Source organism: Malus domestica, chromosome 10, assembly GCF_042453785.1.
Source record: "Malus domestica chromosome 10, GDT2T_hap1".
Taxonomy (NCBI): Eukaryota; Viridiplantae; Streptophyta; class Magnoliopsida; order Rosales; family Rosaceae; genus Malus; species Malus domestica.
This window is the reverse complement of record NC_091670.1, coordinates 40,215,320-40,232,501: the sequence shown is the minus strand read 5'-3', so window position 1 is coordinate 40,232,501 and position 17,182 is coordinate 40,215,320. Positions and strand designations below refer to the sequence as shown.

The window sequence follows — 17,182 nt, the reverse complement described above, 5'->3', positions numbered from 1 at the left end:
GCTGTGCTGTGAGAATAAGCGGCTGTGAAATAAATCAGCTGAGTGTTTGGTAAACTTTTTTGTAAAAGTGCTTTTGGAAAAAAAAAGCAGTCTGATAGTGGGTCTTTTCATTAAAGAAGCACTGTAGCTCCGTGTGCTTTGAAAAAAAGCCAGTTTTCCAAAGCTACAAATAGCAGCTTCAGCTTTTTCCTTTGATTTCAGCTTATTCTCACAGCAGCTTCTAAAATAAGCCCTTTTTTTTCAGTTTACCAAACACCTAAAACCCTCACAGCTTTTTTTCATGGGTGTTTTTTTTTTAAGCACCTCACTCCCAAACTAGGTCTTCATCTCGTCTACAAGCACCAAAATCCTTTAGCACGTGTGTATTCATTTACACTTAAGTTTTAGGTTTACGTCTTGAATTTAATTAGTTTTCGTTCGATTGATCATATATAATATCATTAATTGCCCATCCGGGCCATCCCTCTATAAAAAAATTTATCAAAAATGTAAAAGACATGTAATGAGACATTCACCGAATCAAATGCAGTTGGAGTATATTATGGCGAAGCTACATAGGAGCGAAGGGGGGCGGCCGCCCCTCCGCTCGCCGGAAAACAAAGGCAGGAGCGAGGCTTGAACCCCTTTGGTTCGGCCGGAATCTGGGAACCACGGTGGTTCATGGTTCGAATCTGGGAACTGTGAGCTTGCAGGTTCTTTTTTTAATTTTTAATTTTGGTTTGGTAAACGACGTCGTTTTGCATTAATCAAATAAATTTTTTTTTAAAGAGCCACTGGTACCCATCCCAATCCTCCCACCCGTTTCAATTATTACCCCCACTCTTGCCCATAAATTACAAATCCCATCCCCCCACCTTTATTCCCATATTTCAATTTTCAAAATTGACTCAAATCCCGAGATTGAACATAAGAAAGTCCTGTTCCGTTGCCCACCAAGCTCCAGACGCCATGCCAGCCGCTCCAAGTGAGGTTAATTTTTAATTTTTTTTTTTAAATTTATGGTTATCGATTATAGATTATTCATATAAATACTATGATTATTGATTTTTTTTTTATTTTTTTTTTGAAGTACATAAAAGAGGATTCATACATTATATATATTATATGAAGTTGAATCACACGTGGTCTAGTAATAAAAATTGATTGCAGTAACCGCTATAAACCCTAATCAACTTACTCAATTTTTAATTGTGGTTTAGAATAAAAATTGAATTCTTGATTATTCATATGATTGTTAGTATTGATTAATTAATTTGTGATTTGATTAGATATTACCCTATAGTCTACTCTAGGATTAAGAGTCTAAGATATATTTTTTTCTTTTGTTATACAGTTATGTAATGGAACGATACTATAAGAAACAGTGCTTAAATCCTTCTCCAATTATCGCGAAGCAATTCGTAGGTAGTAACTCTAAAATGAACTTTGTTAACCTAAATCTCACAAAATGAACCAGGAGGTGTGAAAGCTACATGTTAATGTATAAGTTTCTTACATTAACTTTAGTGTTACCGGTTGCAACCGTTTCGGTGAAAAGAGTTTTTTCTACTATGAAGATTGTGAAAACATCATTGCGTAACAAAATGAGAGTCAATAGTTGAGTGATAACATGATTGTTACTTTGAGAGAGATGTATTTGCTTTTACTGATAATGATCCTATTATGTGACGTTTTCATAACATGAAACTTCGCCGACAACAACTGTAATTTATTTGTATTGATTAATTATATAAGACATTTCTATATAAAAAGATTTGGTTGTTGCCATTTTTCTTTAACCTTGCACGCATATAAGTTTGCCCCTCCTCCCGAGAATTCCTGGCTTCGCCACTGCAGTATATATGAATCGCCTTTAGGAAAAAGAGAGAGAGAACAAAAAGCAAATTAAAGCAACTTAAACACACTGAACATAAGGTTTATTTAGCAACAACCAACATAAATGATCTCCCACGGAAGCATGCACTGTGGTACATGCGTACGTGGTCTTGATCGACGCATGCATTACACATACACAAGAACTTGACACAAACAAGAAGTGAAAGTAATGAAGGATGGAAATGAAAGGCAGCAGAAACATCGCAGTGCTCTGATCAAAGCATGCATGCAATTTATTAGCACTGGCAGCAAGAAAGGGGTAGCTAGGATACGTAGAAAGCATGCATGGAAACAGATCCAGTGGATCGAGAAGGCCGAGAAAAGAATCAGAGCTCAATCTTGACATCACCAATGGTGATAGGCCCCTTCCCATACCTTGGCACCAAAGTCACAACCACGTGGCTGTCATCTTCAGCTTCCAAGTCCTGCAACAGATCCGTAATCCCTAATGTCATATTGGTCTTAATAGTGTGGCTGTGCCTGTGTGGGACGTGAACAAAGCTGCCAGCAAACTCAGAGTTGCAAGGCCCGCTCTCCGTGTCTGCATCGTCATTGACATACACATCAAACTTCACAGCCTGGTTACCAGGGAACTCAATCCCTTCGATCAACAACACCTCTGCTCGTTCTGCCTTCTCGTTCGCGGGCCGCTTCAAAGATGCTCTCTGCACTTTAACACTTGCCTTGGAGTCCAATTTCACCGGGAACCTAGAGACGTTTGGCTTTGCCTTGTTTAATGACTTACGAGCTTTTGGCTTGTACTTATTGCTCATCCACTCGATATCAACATCATCATCGTACTTGTACCCGAGCTTGTCCGTGTCGAGAGATTGTTCGACGTTAACTCGGACGAGTTGCTTGTTCTCGTTGTAGAATAGAAACTCGGCTTTCAGCCAGTCATCTTGGGAGATGTCCTTGCAGTGTAATTCTTTTTTCCACAAGTACCACATGCGGTCTACGTTGGCATGGTGCGCGAAAAAGATGGGATCTCTAGCAGCAGAGTAAAGGTTTCCCATGTCCTCTCTAACCCAATCGGGGTCGCCAGTCCAGATGTGGACATTGTTGTGGGGAATACGCTCAATGTTTCCTGCACCGGGGCTAGGTTTGTCGCCTTTCCTGTAAGGGTGGCCAAAGAAAAGACGCAAATCCTTACCAGTAGAAGCAGAGTACATCTGCCGGTGCATAGTACAGAGGTTATCCTCTTTAATTTCTTCATCTGTTTTGCCGGAGTCGGTGCAATTGTAGTTGAGGTCCAACACAAATTTCTTCTTCCGGTGCTTGGCGTTTCGGTAGTGGTCGAAGAGTGGGGAACTACTGCGGCCCTCCTCGAAAATAGGAGGCAAGTACATGCCGTCTTTACCGTCCCAGTTCCAGAAGGGCAGAGCAAAATTTGGGTCCTTAATGAGTTTGGCAAGGATTCTCTCATAAAAGTAGAGGTACCAGCGATGGAAGGGGTAAAAGAGCCACGAGGAGTGAACTTGTATTTCTTCCTTGGTGCCATCACAATCATTGCTAGCATAGTAATATGCACCCTCACAGTAGGCACAGTGGACTTGAGCTTGGTTCCAGAAGTTACGTGGGTCGTCCTCGGGGAGGTTCTTCATCAGCTCGATGGCCGTTTTGTAGTTTTCTATATACTTTTGATCGACTGTATGTGCCGCTGGCCTGGTGCGGAGTGTTTTGACTTCGGGTAGCTCGAAATTGATGATTTCGGTTGACGGTGGACAACAATTAAGTCCTTTCATATCTTCGGTGGTCCGGACGCAAGTTTTTAGGTCAGGAGCGGGAATCGGAACAGCGGTGGCGAATGGGTTGGTCCCAAGGCCAAGACTGGTTGCCCCGTACAGACCTCCAGCTCCAAGACCAATCAGCATGTTTCTCCTGTCCAGTTTTCCATCGTCTTGGTTAATACCCTGTTCATCATCGCTCTTTCTTGCTTTGCATGGAGATCCATGCTTACCTTTTTCAAATGAACGATGTATTGAGAACAAAGGTCTAGGGAAACAACTAAGGGAAGTTGAAGTATTAGAACGAATGGAAGAAGGGCGGTTAATAAGCGTAGTGGCGGGTGCAAGTGGAAGAAATGAAGCCATGGCTTTATCAATTAGGTTTTTTCAGCTACATGCATGTGTGCAGAAATGAAGATCAAGTGTCCTCTTTATATAATGGCTGATTGAGTCACCGTATTTCCACACAAGTGGAATTCTCGATGCCAGTTTCCCATCATTGATCGAGGTGTGATCGATGCCTATCAAAAAACGTGAAAAGGGAAAGAGAGAGTGAGGTGGATGAGTAAAGTAAAGTGGTATCTCATGTAATCTCGAGAAGTTTTTATTTTTTTTAATAATGCAGATAGGCACTTTCAAGGCATATATAGAGAGATCGATGATCGATCCCCAATTGCAATTGGCAATCCAAGGGACGACGTAGTTGTGAGGTTTTTTTTTATTAATAATGCAGATGGGCAGCATGTGGGTTTGCTAAGAGGAAAAAAAAAGGCACAAAACGGGACCCTCCGGATGTAATAATTTGTCAAGAGGGGCTCAACATTGCCTGCCCCTCACACGACGCAACTGTCCTTGATTTCGAGAGATTTTTTAATATGTTCAGAATATGTGGCAGTACATTATATATTATTATATCCTCTATTTGTATGATGATGTCTAACATATATGATTGTGTTCCTGACACACTAAAAAATCTTTCCTTGATCTCTCTCTTTTGCCACCTCTCCATGTTTAAAGACTATTTGCCCTCTCTCTGCTGACTCAGAAATACAACGACCTAAATTCATTCTTCTGATATTTTTATTAGATTTAGGTAGATTGTAAAGATAAATTTTTTCCACTTGGTGCATATGCTAGATTAGACTTTTGAGGGAAAACGAGGGTATGGAGATCTTAAAAGAGTAAACTGCCGATTTGCCCCCTGAACTATCACCCAACTTTCGATTTGCCCCCTGAACTTTTTGATTGGAAAATTAAGGACTTAAACTATTTTTTTTGGCCGATTTCCCCCCTACCATTAGTTTTTCATAGATTTCATCCAAATTAACGTTAACTCTTATCGTGTGCAAACCACGTAACTCTCATTTGTGGACAAAAGCGTCATTTCACTAGACATTCAGACAAAAAAGCTATAGAATCACACATATTTGCATAGGTTTATATTTTAGAAATCTAAGATTTTCAATTATTTTAAAGAATGAAACGACCGAACTACCTACACATGTTGTGCATATGCTTCCATTTAACAGAAATTTTGATGGAATGAATGAAAAATTAACAGCAGGGGGCAAATCGGCCAAAAAAATTAGTTTAAGTCCTTAATTTTCCAATTAAAAAGTTCAGGGGGCAAATCGAAAGTTGGGTGATAGTTCAGGGGGCAAATCGGCAGTTTACTCATCTTAAAAAGACCAAACTTAGGGGTTTGATTTGACAAAAGCGTTAATGTGCCAACTCCAATGAAATTGGATAACTTCATTATGGCAGAAATAGTCAAATTATATTCACAAGAAAGACAGACCAATGCAAACTAATTTGACTTCAATTCAAGGATGAAGAAAACTGTTCTTTCTCAATTGCAAATTTTTCAAATGGTTCATTTCTTTACGCGATATTCACAACAAAAAAATGTTTGATCTCAAAGCAGGAAATCTTATGGCAACTGATCAAAAGAAAGGCAAGAGGGTGAAACTTATGAGCTGCATCCAGCTGCAGCAAAGTAACAGCAGCCGCAGAATGCATTTCCACAATAAGCTTAATAATTCCCTTGTCCATGCAGAGGGCTAGAGCTTACTAGCGTCCAGGGGTTTACTCTACACATAAGCTAGTACTATTCCATTTTGTATGGTGAATGAATACCGATTCAACATTAAATTACACCGTCCCCTTTACATATTTCGTTCTTATGATTTTAGTGTTTTCGGTAGCATGAAGAAAATGTAAAATAAATAAATAAATAAATATAATCTCTTAGACATCAGCTTTTTGAATAGATGGTAGTACGGGGCATGTGTGCATACTACGAAAAAGGAAAAGGCTGATGACAAAGATGTTCATGGTGGAAATGGACATACTAGCATAACATTTTCACTAAAGGTACCTCTTGCCGGGCTAAATGATCCCAGTCCTTTGAAGAGCAGGGCCAGAGATCCATGAAACTATATCGATCGTGATGCAACATCTTGCAATGAACTTTCCAACGATGAAGGTCCCTCTTGACATGCTCCGGCAGTGCTGCTTTTTTCCTTTGTTCAACCTATATGAATCATGAATTCAACAGATTACTGCTTGTGTAAGACGAGGATCAAAATTAGCAACAATAATCCGGCACTAGCTTTTTGTAAAATTTATATTTAGACAAACAAGTAATGTTTATAGCTTTAGTATCGCAAGTAATGTTTATTCCCTAACCCTATATGGCTGATGAGGATCTCAAGTCTTCTATCAAATTAAATTGGGCCCTCTATCACATTGGTGGAGATGAGTGTTGCCCTTGCACTACGGCATGAATTCGAACCCTGCTCCCTAATCTGACATCTAATTTAACAAATTTATCTTTTGACAAAAAAATAAAAAAAGTAAAACATAAATTGCACAGCTACTTCAAATTGATCAATGAACCATCAACCATTGTGTGTCATCTTATAATAAGATATCATATATAGAACCAGCACAACAGAGTAAAATAAAACCACAATGGGACGGTTTGGGTTAGAAATCTGTCACATCGACAAAATTTAAGACGATTTTATTTCCACATATAGATTTGTGTTAATTATGTATGAATTATCGATATTGTTCTTTAAACCATGTACCACAAATTGGTGGTTAGAGTCTCCCTTTTAATTTACTGTGCTTGAGTCCAAACTCTCCCCCCTTTCTTAGTGTAGCTTTCTTAGTGTAGCGAGCATTCATGGTTTAACACCGACTTATTTGTTGGGCTAAATATATTTTACACTATCAATGTTTGAAGTCAATTTACAATGAGTCATGAAGTTTCAATTTTTGCACGTTGCACCCCACTGTTAGAAAATTTTCAAATTTATACCCTTTGTTAGGATGATTGTATCGTCAATTGTTAGCAATCAGAGCATGACTCATCCTCCAAACCCACTAACCAAACCACAGAAAATAGTTCGAGGATATTTTGGGGGCGAGTCCTGCAATTTCAAGTCATTAGATAATGGTGGTTATTGAATGTGAAAACAATCTTGTGTAATTTGGAAAAAAAAATGGTTATCTCTACTAATTAATGAAACTCTCTTTGTCAATAAAAAATGGTGAAAAGACAATTTAATCTTTTATCACACAAAAAAATGATGGGTAATAATATAATTTCACAGGTCCAAATTTTACTGTTTTTTATTGAAACCTCACCTACATATGATGTTAAAATACCTTCAATATTTAAAAAAACAAACAAAAACCTCCCACTCCCCCCCTCACCTTCTCTCTCTCTCTCTCTCTCTCTCTCTCTCTCTCTCTCTCTCCCTCTCCTCATTTTCTAAAAAAAAAATGTGTACATACACACAAAATGTGTAGGCAAATGCTAGTTGAGATAGGCTTGTGTACATACACACAAAATGTGTAGGCAAATGCTAGTTGAGATAGGCTTCCTCACTTTGGTTCCTGAATTTTGAAATCAATAGAAGTGATCCTTAAGTTTGTTCACTATCAATCATTTTATCATTCCATGAAAAATTCTGTTAGATAAGGACCAAGATGACGAAAATATCCTCAATTTGATAAACAGTGGACCAAAATGATTTGACAAAAAATGAGGATATTTTAATCATTTTATCCTTATTTAATGGAGAATTTTCACATAAGAGCCAAAATAATTTACAAACTCAAGACCACTTCTATCGATTTCAAATCCCAGAATCAAAGTGAGGAGTTATGCTAATCTCGGGAATCATTTTAGTTAAAAAAATAAAAAATAAAAAAAACCTCCTAATCAATTATAAAACTGACTCCAAACCAATCATCTCTCGGCGTAAAGTGTTTTAAGCCTTATCCTGCCCCTGCTGGATTGAAATCTGAATCTGAGTTTGGGTCGAACCTATCCAAATTGTACACCACCACTCCATGCAATGATCAAATTGGTGATCTCCATTGATTAAATAAAAAAAAAATGGTGATCTGGGTCAGGCCCGTTTGACCCAAATTACTGGGCTAGCCCAATCTGCTATGATAAACACGTTGGGCTGAGCCTGCGGAAGAATGAAATCTTCTGTAGCACATGATTTTCTTTTTTTTATGGAAGTAAATGATATTTTGGAGGGTGAGAAATAACAATTTTTATTTTTTAATATCAATTTCATTTCTGATATTTATTGTTAATCTGGAGAGAATTACAGAACATATTATAAAGAGAAAATACAACAAAAACAAACAACAAGCAAGAAACTAATTAAATACGTCATAAACATAAGAAAACTTAATTTAAGTGGGTTGTTTGTGACTACATTATTTTGCACGTGAAATCATCTCAGCACACCCGAAATATCCATCTACGCACTCCTAGTTCAGCAACTCGACCTTGATCAGACGGATGGTAACGGGCCGTTTGACGTACTCAGGTACCAAGCTTAGGTGCCAAGGAACCTTAAAACTGTCGTCACCGTTATCACCAAGTCCCCCAACAAGTCCGTTACTCTGTTAGTTGGAGGCTTGTTGTCACCTTCTTCTGCTTATGCGGTAAATACACGAAGTTCCCAGCGAACTCGGCCTTCTCGGGTCGACTTAGCCCGTCTTCGTCGTCATGTACGTAGATATTGTTTCTTAAAGGCTGTTTGATAACTATTTTATTTTCAATTTTAATTTTCACTTATTTTCAAATTGAAAATTGAAGTCATATTTGATAATTATTTTCAAATATGACTTCAATTTTCAAATATTGGCCTTGAGTTTTCACTTTTTATTATTATTTTAAACTGAAAAACTAAAAGCAGTTACCAAACAAGATTTCAATTTTCAAAAAAATGAAAGCTGAAAACAAAAAACGAAATGGTTATCAAACGATCCCTTAACGTCTCTTTTGTACTCAAATTTCTCTTTTGAATCGCTGTAAGCTAATAATATGATTAATTTGATGACCCTTATGCAAAGGGGGGATTGAGATTTTTGTACGCCGGAGGCGAACTTTTGGGACAAGGGGACGACAACCAGAAAGCCCCCTAGGGTGTAGGGAGTATTGTGATTTAGAGGAAGGAAATAAGGGAGTGGGCTCGAGAGATGGGAGCCATGGCGGAAAGCTTGGTTTTAATACTTAATTTTTTTAGCCCACCAACTGTTTGTAAAATGTTTGACTAGTTGGTAGAAAAGGAACCAAAAATTACTTAGTATATAACGGTATCTTAAATTAATAATAGACGGTCATATAAGAAATTTAAGACACAAATAAATGCGTTAGTAGTTTGAAATACCGCCACCAAAAGAAAAGGTGAACCTGCTTAAAGATGAAAATGGGCAACCTATATTCTGCACTGTATGTATATATAAATTAAGTTTATAACGCAAGAAATATGCCCGTCTAACTCCCAAAACCTCTACGCAGTAAATCTGCAGCTCAATCGATCTTCATTTTGCCATGAAACGCTGGTTCAGTTTCGTTTCTAATCTTTATTTTATTGAACGCTTTCTACGTCTCAAAGTGATAACGAACATCCAATTCCGCTTGCTACTTTAGTGTTCATTGATCCAACGAACACGAAGAAATTCTTTTCCTTGTCCGAGCAGCCTCTGGCGCCCGAAGCATGGAACTTCTTTTTGAGCTTCCTTCGTTATCATCAAGGTCCTGTCAAGTCACAAGAGTATGAACCAATTGTGGTAGTATTTATATACTGCTTAGTTTTATGTTGGGCAACCATGTATCGTTAATGTAATTACTACATTTGCAATCCATACACTAAACAGTGGGATGCTCTTCCTCCCCCTCCTCAGTGTCACGAGGACATACAAGTAGGATTCATCTGTGAACCCTACTATAACGGATGCAAGGAAGATGACGACCGAAGAAAAGAAGAAAGTTGTGGTAGAACCGGTTGTAAAACATTATTCCAGCTCAATGTTGAGTATAGGTAGAAGGTAGTGTGGATTTTTTTTTCTAAACTTGCAAAAGACTCATCCTTCCAGTTTCTTCTCTTCTGAGACTCGTAAATGGACAACTACTGTTGTATTAAGCCCACGAAGCTTTTGTTTCGATAGCTTGACTCTCGAAGAAGGGGTCACTTATAATTGGGTTGCATCCCAACTCCATTAATAATAACACAACAAGCTCCACAAGTAATAGCTCTGGTCATACTAATATTAATTGTCGCTTCATTGATATGCCTAAAGATGATCTGGTCACTGTCACTACAAGATTTGAATTCCCAGGTGTGTGTAACAGAGCTAGAGGAGGTACGTGTCTGCGAAAGTGCCAGTTAGCTCATAATCGAGTGAATGATTTGAGTGTTTGGGAGTTGATAGATGATGATCAGGTTGACAACTCTGCAGGCAAATGGTGTTTGGTAGGCACGGTTTCGTATCCAGAATGGTTATGCGAAATGCATTGATCAACACAATAGGGGTGCTTGCTTTCGACCCAAATAGTGAAGATATCTTATATCTAGAACTCAATGAACACAATGTCATGTGCAACATTCGTGCAAGAAAGGTACGACTACTAGGTCACTCCGGTTAATTATGCTCCAGTTAATAACTCCGCGACGGCTGTCTTCCCATTTGCGCTCCCATGGTGGCCGACACCAGTTACTAGACATAAATCGGGCTCTAGTACTTCAAATCATGTGGCGGAAGCAGGTAAGAAGAGGAAAGCCAATGACGAAGACACGAAAGTGGACAACAACCAAACCGCAGCAGAAGATATGTTGAAGAGAAAAGGTACAACTTTCATGGGGACAAATTATTTAAGAGTGGAATCTTTGGCAATACTACTAGTACTAGTACAAGATCAAGTGGAGGAGAGCAGGTAGTTTAGTCGGCAGCCGGCATGGTTACTTGGTCTGAAATTCTGAATCTGATGATTGATTTATAGGTATACCGTTGTCTTTTGAATCTTGATCATCTTACACAATGTTATGTTACATGAAATTAAGCAAGCTTCTTTTCTAATTATCTAGGCAAAATAGTCGATCTTGATCCGACCAATGGTGACGGGTCGCTGGACATTCCTTGGCACCAAAGTTACCTTAATACTGCCATCATCGTCAACTCCCAAGTCCTCCAACAAGGCCGAAATCCCAAGATGCAGGCTGGTTTTAACCTTTTTCTTGGACTGTGGCAAAAACACCAAGCTCCCTGCAAACTCAGACTTGTCAGGTCGACACAGCGAGTCCTCATCATCGTTCACATGCACGTCGAACTTGAGCACCTTGTCTGCCACAAACTCAATCCCTTCAATCGCCAACACCTCCTCTTCCTCCTCCTTGTCCTTCTTGCTCCTCGACCTCCTCGGCCGCGGCACGATCACGCTCACCACAGAGTCCAAAGCTATTGGCAAATCACTACTCTCCACCAAAACTACCTATTGAAAAGATACAGAATATAATTGCTAAATTTTAATCACACATGATTCAACAAATTAAATACGCAATTTAACATGGGTTAGAGAAACATGAAAAATGTTGAGGCAAATGTTTGACGTTATGTTCTCAAGACAATTCACTACCTTCTTTGACGTCTCTGCCGCGTTTGCTGGCCTTGTTATGTTATGAGTAGCCAAGGCAAGTCCTCCTAGACCAAGGAGGAGATTTCTCCTATCCAATTTTACCAGACAAGTTTGCGGATCATGATTAGGGTTTTGGTCACTGTTGATTGTTGTTGCTTTACATGAACCTCTAAGATTTCTGACTAAGGAGATCTGGGATTTGTTTGGGAAGATTTGAGGGAGTGAAGGGGCGATAGCGTAAGTGGCAATCTTGGTGTTGGATGATAATGGAAGAGAAGAAGCCATGGTTTTTGTTTCCTTTTTGTCAAGAGCTATGCATGTATGAACAATTTATGTCATTTGCAGTGTCTAATCACATTTACAGCCACACGTTCTATGTAGCCATTAGTCTGGATAAGGACGAGACTTTTTGTTATCAGTGCCTACTTTTGTCAAAATCACACCCACTTCACATGACTTAAAAAATTCATTTATTATTTTTTTTAATATGACGCTCATGTCATGTTAATTTGTTCACTTATGACGTACATAACGATAATTTTTTGAATTCGAGTCCTACACGAGCCCAATTGGTTGGATCATGATGCATTGATTCTCGTTGTCATCTTTATCTTCGTTGGACAAGTAACGTTACACAAACGACTATGCTTAACATGTTATGTTCCACCAAAGTGTTGTGCTAGGATAGCACCAAACCTTATGGAACCAACTCAAGCTAATCCACAGGAAATATATCAAATTGAATGCAAGAACAAAATATTAAAGGACACCAAGATTTTAACGAGGTTCTTCAACAGTTAGTGTAAATGGAGTACGTCCTCGGAGCAGTAGGAGCTCACCCAATAATTCACTATCAACCAAATGGGAGTTTACAAAGTGTTGGCAAGTTCACAACCCAAAACCCAATACAACCAATAGCTCTCTGTTGACCCTAAAAACTATCAAGCCTACGTGGCGCGCAGGCCGAGTAATTAGTAAGCTAACTACGTCCTTCGGTTGTATGCGGGCGTGCCAACTCGTCAGCCGAGCTCGGTCGAGGAGTAAAATTTGTTGATGTTGCGTTGGGTGCACTGCTGACTTCTTGATCTTGCGACTGCGGCCGAGGAAGGAACAAGTCTCAGCCTTCGGGTTCTAGAGTCTGAAGACAAGGCTGCTAGTTCTGCGAAGTTCAATATCAAATTCGGCTTTCAATGTATCGAATGTAGTAACTTGTAACACCTCACCTCAAATCGCCGAGAAGGCTAATGAGATGACCTCTGCCAAAAAGGATTCAAAAATCCTTCTCGACCGAGACTTGGATAGATAACCAGTCCGCCTCGACGTAGTGCTGTTTGTCCAAACTGAAGGTGCTCCGCGGTAGGCTGATTCTACGGCAACAATACTGTTTATCCAAACTAAAGATGTTCGTCGGTTGCCTTCACAATGTTGTTTATCCAAACTGAAGATGTGTTGGCGAAAAAGAAATTAAAAAATCTCAAGATGTTTGAAAGGTTTCCCGTAGAGCAAGGGTTTGCACAGGGCAGTTTTTGTGTTGTGTTGGAGATGGTCTCAATGTTGCATGCGACTCTATATTTATAGTGGGTGAATTCTGATTCGACGCACTTCAATAGAATCTGACTAGCAAAATAATACTTGATGCCCTAATGCTAGCCGAATCAATGGACTAACCTTTTTACTCACGTTCCTAAAATGCATGCCTTTAAAACTACCGTGTCAAGTAATCTTCTTATGTACGCAGTAAACTTCCACGTGGAGACCATAGAAATCTCCCTTTTTTCATGTTTGTCCTATCCATTTGCGAATCAATTGCAGCCATTATCACAAACTGACCCTGACCCTGATCACCATCAAATCACCTTTATCCAATACATGATCCTAATCCTGATGGATTGATTGATTCTTCTCTACCATTTGTAAATCGTTGGCCTCTGCTGCACCATTTCACCTTTATCAAATACATGCATTAACTTAAAATGCAATCTAATCCATTCGTAGTTGTATTCCCGCGTAAGTCATACCAAACATCCCAAACCCATTCGAACTGTACTTCTAAGTTGGAAATATGATTTGCCTCATCACTTATCTTCAAACAATCAGCCGGATACAGCCAATATTAGGCTTAGATAATCTAATATATATTAAGAGATAATATTATGCTTAAAATCACAATATTATTTCTTAATAATAATTGAAAATTATCTCAACCACTTTATCATCCAATGGTCTAGAACTTTACTTATCTAACGACCTTGATTGCAGGGGCCGATAGTGTAAATTTGGGTCCAAACATTGCCCCCAGTTTTCTTGAGCTTCGGCTCGTGAGCCGAATGGTTAAGGAAATTAATTGTTTGGAGTCAGTAAGATCTCGTCGTATTGCCGAAAAAGAAACTTTGTTCCATGACAATAACATGTATGTTCTGCCAACGCAGTGGTCCTTCTCGGCTGCCACAAAAAAAAAATTTAGGGTCGAGGGTAAAGTGGACCGAGGTCGAGAAGCATTTGTCTTGGCAGCTCGGCCTGCCTATATATAAATATATATATTAAACCCATTGTCATCAATCATGACTGTGATACTGCTAAGCCAGGCCCAAATCGTGACAAACCAACTTCGGCCAACAAAACGCCCTGCAACGCTTCTCGTCGAGCTCACCAAATTTCTTTTATTTAGACAAAGAATTGTATTCGGCCACTCGGCAAATGTTGCATGATTTATGTCCAACATCAAAACTCTATATGTATAATATGTAGTCTTGGCAAGACTAAAGTTTGGATTGTCGAGCATACAGTTTGCACCCTTATTTTTTCTAGATTCCTCCTTTTTATTTCTCTTCTGCACTGACTATCAAATATTACCAAGCAGCTCCTATACTCATTCTCACTTGTTATTTTCCGAATAAACGTGGTGGTCGTTGATTAGCTTCCCTAATTTTCTCGGTCGAGATGTACAGACCGAAAATATTGTTGAGCTCGACGAACACACCACCAAAATTTCTCTGCCGAGATTATTGAACAGGAAGTACCCCCAAAACACTGCATGCATGCATTGAATGGTCTCGGCAAAAATTGGCCCATCCTAGTCATTTACTCTTGATGGAAGATACTGAGGTGATTATATATATATATATATGTGTGTGTGTGTGTGTGTGTGTATTTGATGAACTCAGCTGTCAAACTCTCAATTCTCTTTGATCCTTAAATACCTCCACCGAGTGTGAATTTGGCCTGGTACTCGACTCAAAAAGAGCTCCCACAACGGGTGGCCTTCTGCACACATCCTTCCTCGGCTTGGCTAATGTATTAAAAAAAAAACTTTCTAAGCCGAGCACACCATTTTTTGGGTTGCCGCCCCAAATGTTGCCCCCCTTATTTTCTTATGCATCGGCTTGAAAGGCCGAATGGTTAAGAAAATAATTTATTCTTCTTTTTTTTTTAGATAAAGAAATTGAAAACGGTTAAATCGTAATCAGGAGGAGGCCAACGATGCTTTATTCTAAGCCGGGATCTTTTTACATCAAAGTTTTCACTTTGAGATTTTCCAAAGCCGAATAAAAGATCATCTGCAAATATGTTCGGCTTGACGAAAGATTTTTTATCATCGGCCGCCGAATGTGTTGAACAATTATTATGCCCCCCAGGCATAATAATTTTTCCAATTTCGTCTTTTAACTTGAACATCTTAGCCGAACAAGATTTCTCCATATCGGCTTTATCACCAATAATCATATCAATTGGCGTGATTTTTTTCGGCTAGGCCTATGTCTTCAATTACCATATCAATCGATGTGATTTTATGGTTTGAGGCCGTGTATCGGTCTTGTTCGTCATTGGAACACTCCTCTGACGAATCATTTTCTGAGTCAATTTCTGGCTCAGAAACTTGAACTTTTCCTTTTAGGCCTACCACACTTTCAGTCTCGACCGAACAAACAAATGGCCTAGGTTCTTCTTCGGCCGTCTTGACAATTTTCCTAGGCCGAATTTTGATTATTGCTGGAGCGGAAAATTGCCCCCATATTCTAGACAACTTCTCAAGGAGTTTTGCTTTCTTCTTGTAGCAATGCTTTACTTAGCGCCAAATCTCCAACGGAACCTGGTTGAAATCTTGATCTATCATGTGAACTTCGTAGTTTTAGCACTGGATCCCACCGGGCGTGCCAACTCATCGGTCGAGGAGTAAAATTTGTTGATGTTGCGTTAGGTGCGCTAATGACTTCTTGATCTTGCGACTGCGACCGAGGAAGGAACACATCTCGGCCTTCGAGTTCTAAAGCATGAAGACAATGCTGCTAGTTCTGCGAAGTTCAATATCAAATTCAGCTTTCAATGTGCCGAATGTAGTAACTTGTAACACCTTACCTCGTTGATAAGGCTAATGAGATGACCTCTGCCAATAAGGATTCGAAAATCCTTCTCAACCGAGACTTGGATAGATAACCAGTCCGCCTCGACGCAGTGCTGTTTATCCAAACTGAAAGTGCTCCAAGGTCGGCTGATTCTACGGCAACAGTGTTGTTTATCCAAACTGAAGATGTTCACCGGTTGCCTTCACAGTGTTGTTTATCCAAACTGAAGATGTGTTGGCGAAAAAGAAAATAAAAAATCTCAAGATATTTGAGAGGTTTCTCGTAGAGCGAGGGTTTGCACAGGATAGTTTGTGTGTTGTGTTGAAGATGGTCTCAATGTTGCATGCGACTTTGTATTTATAGTGGGTGAATTCTGATTTGACGCACTTCAATATAATCTGACTAGCAGAATAATACATGATGCCTTAATGCTAGCCGAATCAATGGACTAACCTTTTTCCACACATTCCTAAAATGCATGCCTTTAAAACTACCGTGTCAAGTAATCTTCTTATGTTCGCAGTAAACTTCCACGTGGAGACCATATAAATCTTCCTTTTTTCATGTTTGTCTTATCCATTTGCATGTCAATTGCAGCCATTATCACAAACTGACCCTGACCCTGATCACCATCAAATCACCTTTATCCAATACATGATCCTGATCCTGATGGATTGATTCTTCTCTGCCATTTGTAAATCATTGGCCACTGCTGCACCATTTCACCTTTATCCAATACATGCATTAACTTAAAATGCAATCTAATCCATTCGTAGTTGTATTCCCATGTAAGTCATACCAAACATCCAAACCCCATTCGAACTGTACTTCTAAGTTGGAAATATGATTTGCCTCATCACTTATCTTCAAACAACCAACCGGATATAGCCAATATTAGGCTTAGATATTCTAATATATATTAAGAGATAATATTATGCTTAAAATCACAATATTATTTCTTAATAATAATTGAAAATTATCTCAAACACTTTATCATCAAATGGTCTAGAACTTTACTCATCTAACGGCCTTAACTGCACGGGCCGATAGTGTAAATTTGGGTCCAAACACTCTCACACACCAAAGAAACAAATAGAGAGAAATATAATGAATAATTTCCTCTCTATACAAAGCTTAAAGCTATTACAACAACAACTACCTTGGTGGGTGATTACTAACCAAAGAGATGAGCACTTTCTTCTTCTTCTGCTCTCTGTGGCTGTCTTTTCTCTCTCAAAGATGGGCTACTAAAACAGAAATGTTGTACTCTCCCTCTCTCACACTCG

At 39.1% G+C, this 17,182-nt stretch overlaps 2 protein-coding genes and 1 long non-coding RNA gene across 3 annotated transcripts; all 3 read right to left on the bottom strand.

Annotated features, from left to right (window-relative positions):
• Positions 1-1,884: 1,884 nt before the first annotated feature.
• Positions 1,885-4,004, bottom strand: LOC139187406 (polyphenol oxidase I, chloroplastic-like). The gene has a single exon (XM_070806883.1). It carries the CDS (start codon positions 3,966-3,968, stop codon positions 2,202-2,204), a length of 1,767 nt encoding a protein of 588 aa, XP_070662984.1. The 5' UTR covers positions 3,969-4,004; the 3' UTR covers positions 1,885-2,201.
• Positions 4,005-5,717: 1,713 nt separating this feature from the next.
• LOC103446443 (uncharacterized) lies at positions 5,718-6,513 on the bottom strand. Its single transcript, XR_011572565.1, has 3 exons — positions 6,291-6,513; positions 5,980-6,135; positions 5,718-5,898 (listed from the first exon to the last, which is right to left on the bottom strand). It is a non-coding gene; the product is annotated as an uncharacterized lncRNA (long non-coding RNA).
• A 4,381-nt stretch (positions 6,514-10,894) lies between these two features.
• LOC103446444 (polyphenol oxidase latent form, chloroplastic-like) lies at positions 10,895-11,949 on the bottom strand. Its single transcript, XM_008385562.4, has 2 exons — positions 11,554-11,949; positions 10,895-11,409 (listed from the first exon to the last, which is right to left on the bottom strand). The coding sequence occupies exons 1-2, from the start codon at positions 11,836-11,838 to the stop codon at positions 11,002-11,004; spliced, it is 693 nt and encodes a 230-aa protein (XP_008383784.1). The 5' UTR covers positions 11,839-11,949; the 3' UTR covers positions 10,895-11,001.
• Between the last annotated feature and the right edge of the window lie 5,233 nt (positions 11,950-17,182).

Coding starts and splice junctions, on each gene's coding strand:
- LOC139187406 (XM_070806883.1), bottom strand. CDS start 3,968: ATGGCTTCATTTCTTCCACTTGCACCCGCCACTACGCTTATTAACCGC.
- LOC103446444 (XM_008385562.4), bottom strand. CDS start 11,838: ATGGCTTCTTCTCTTCCATTATCATCCAACACCAAGATTGCCACTTAC. Junction 11,410..11,553: donor CGGCAGAGACGTCAAAGAAG/GTAGTGAATTGT, acceptor TCTTTTCAATAG/GTAGTTTTGGTGGAGAGTAG.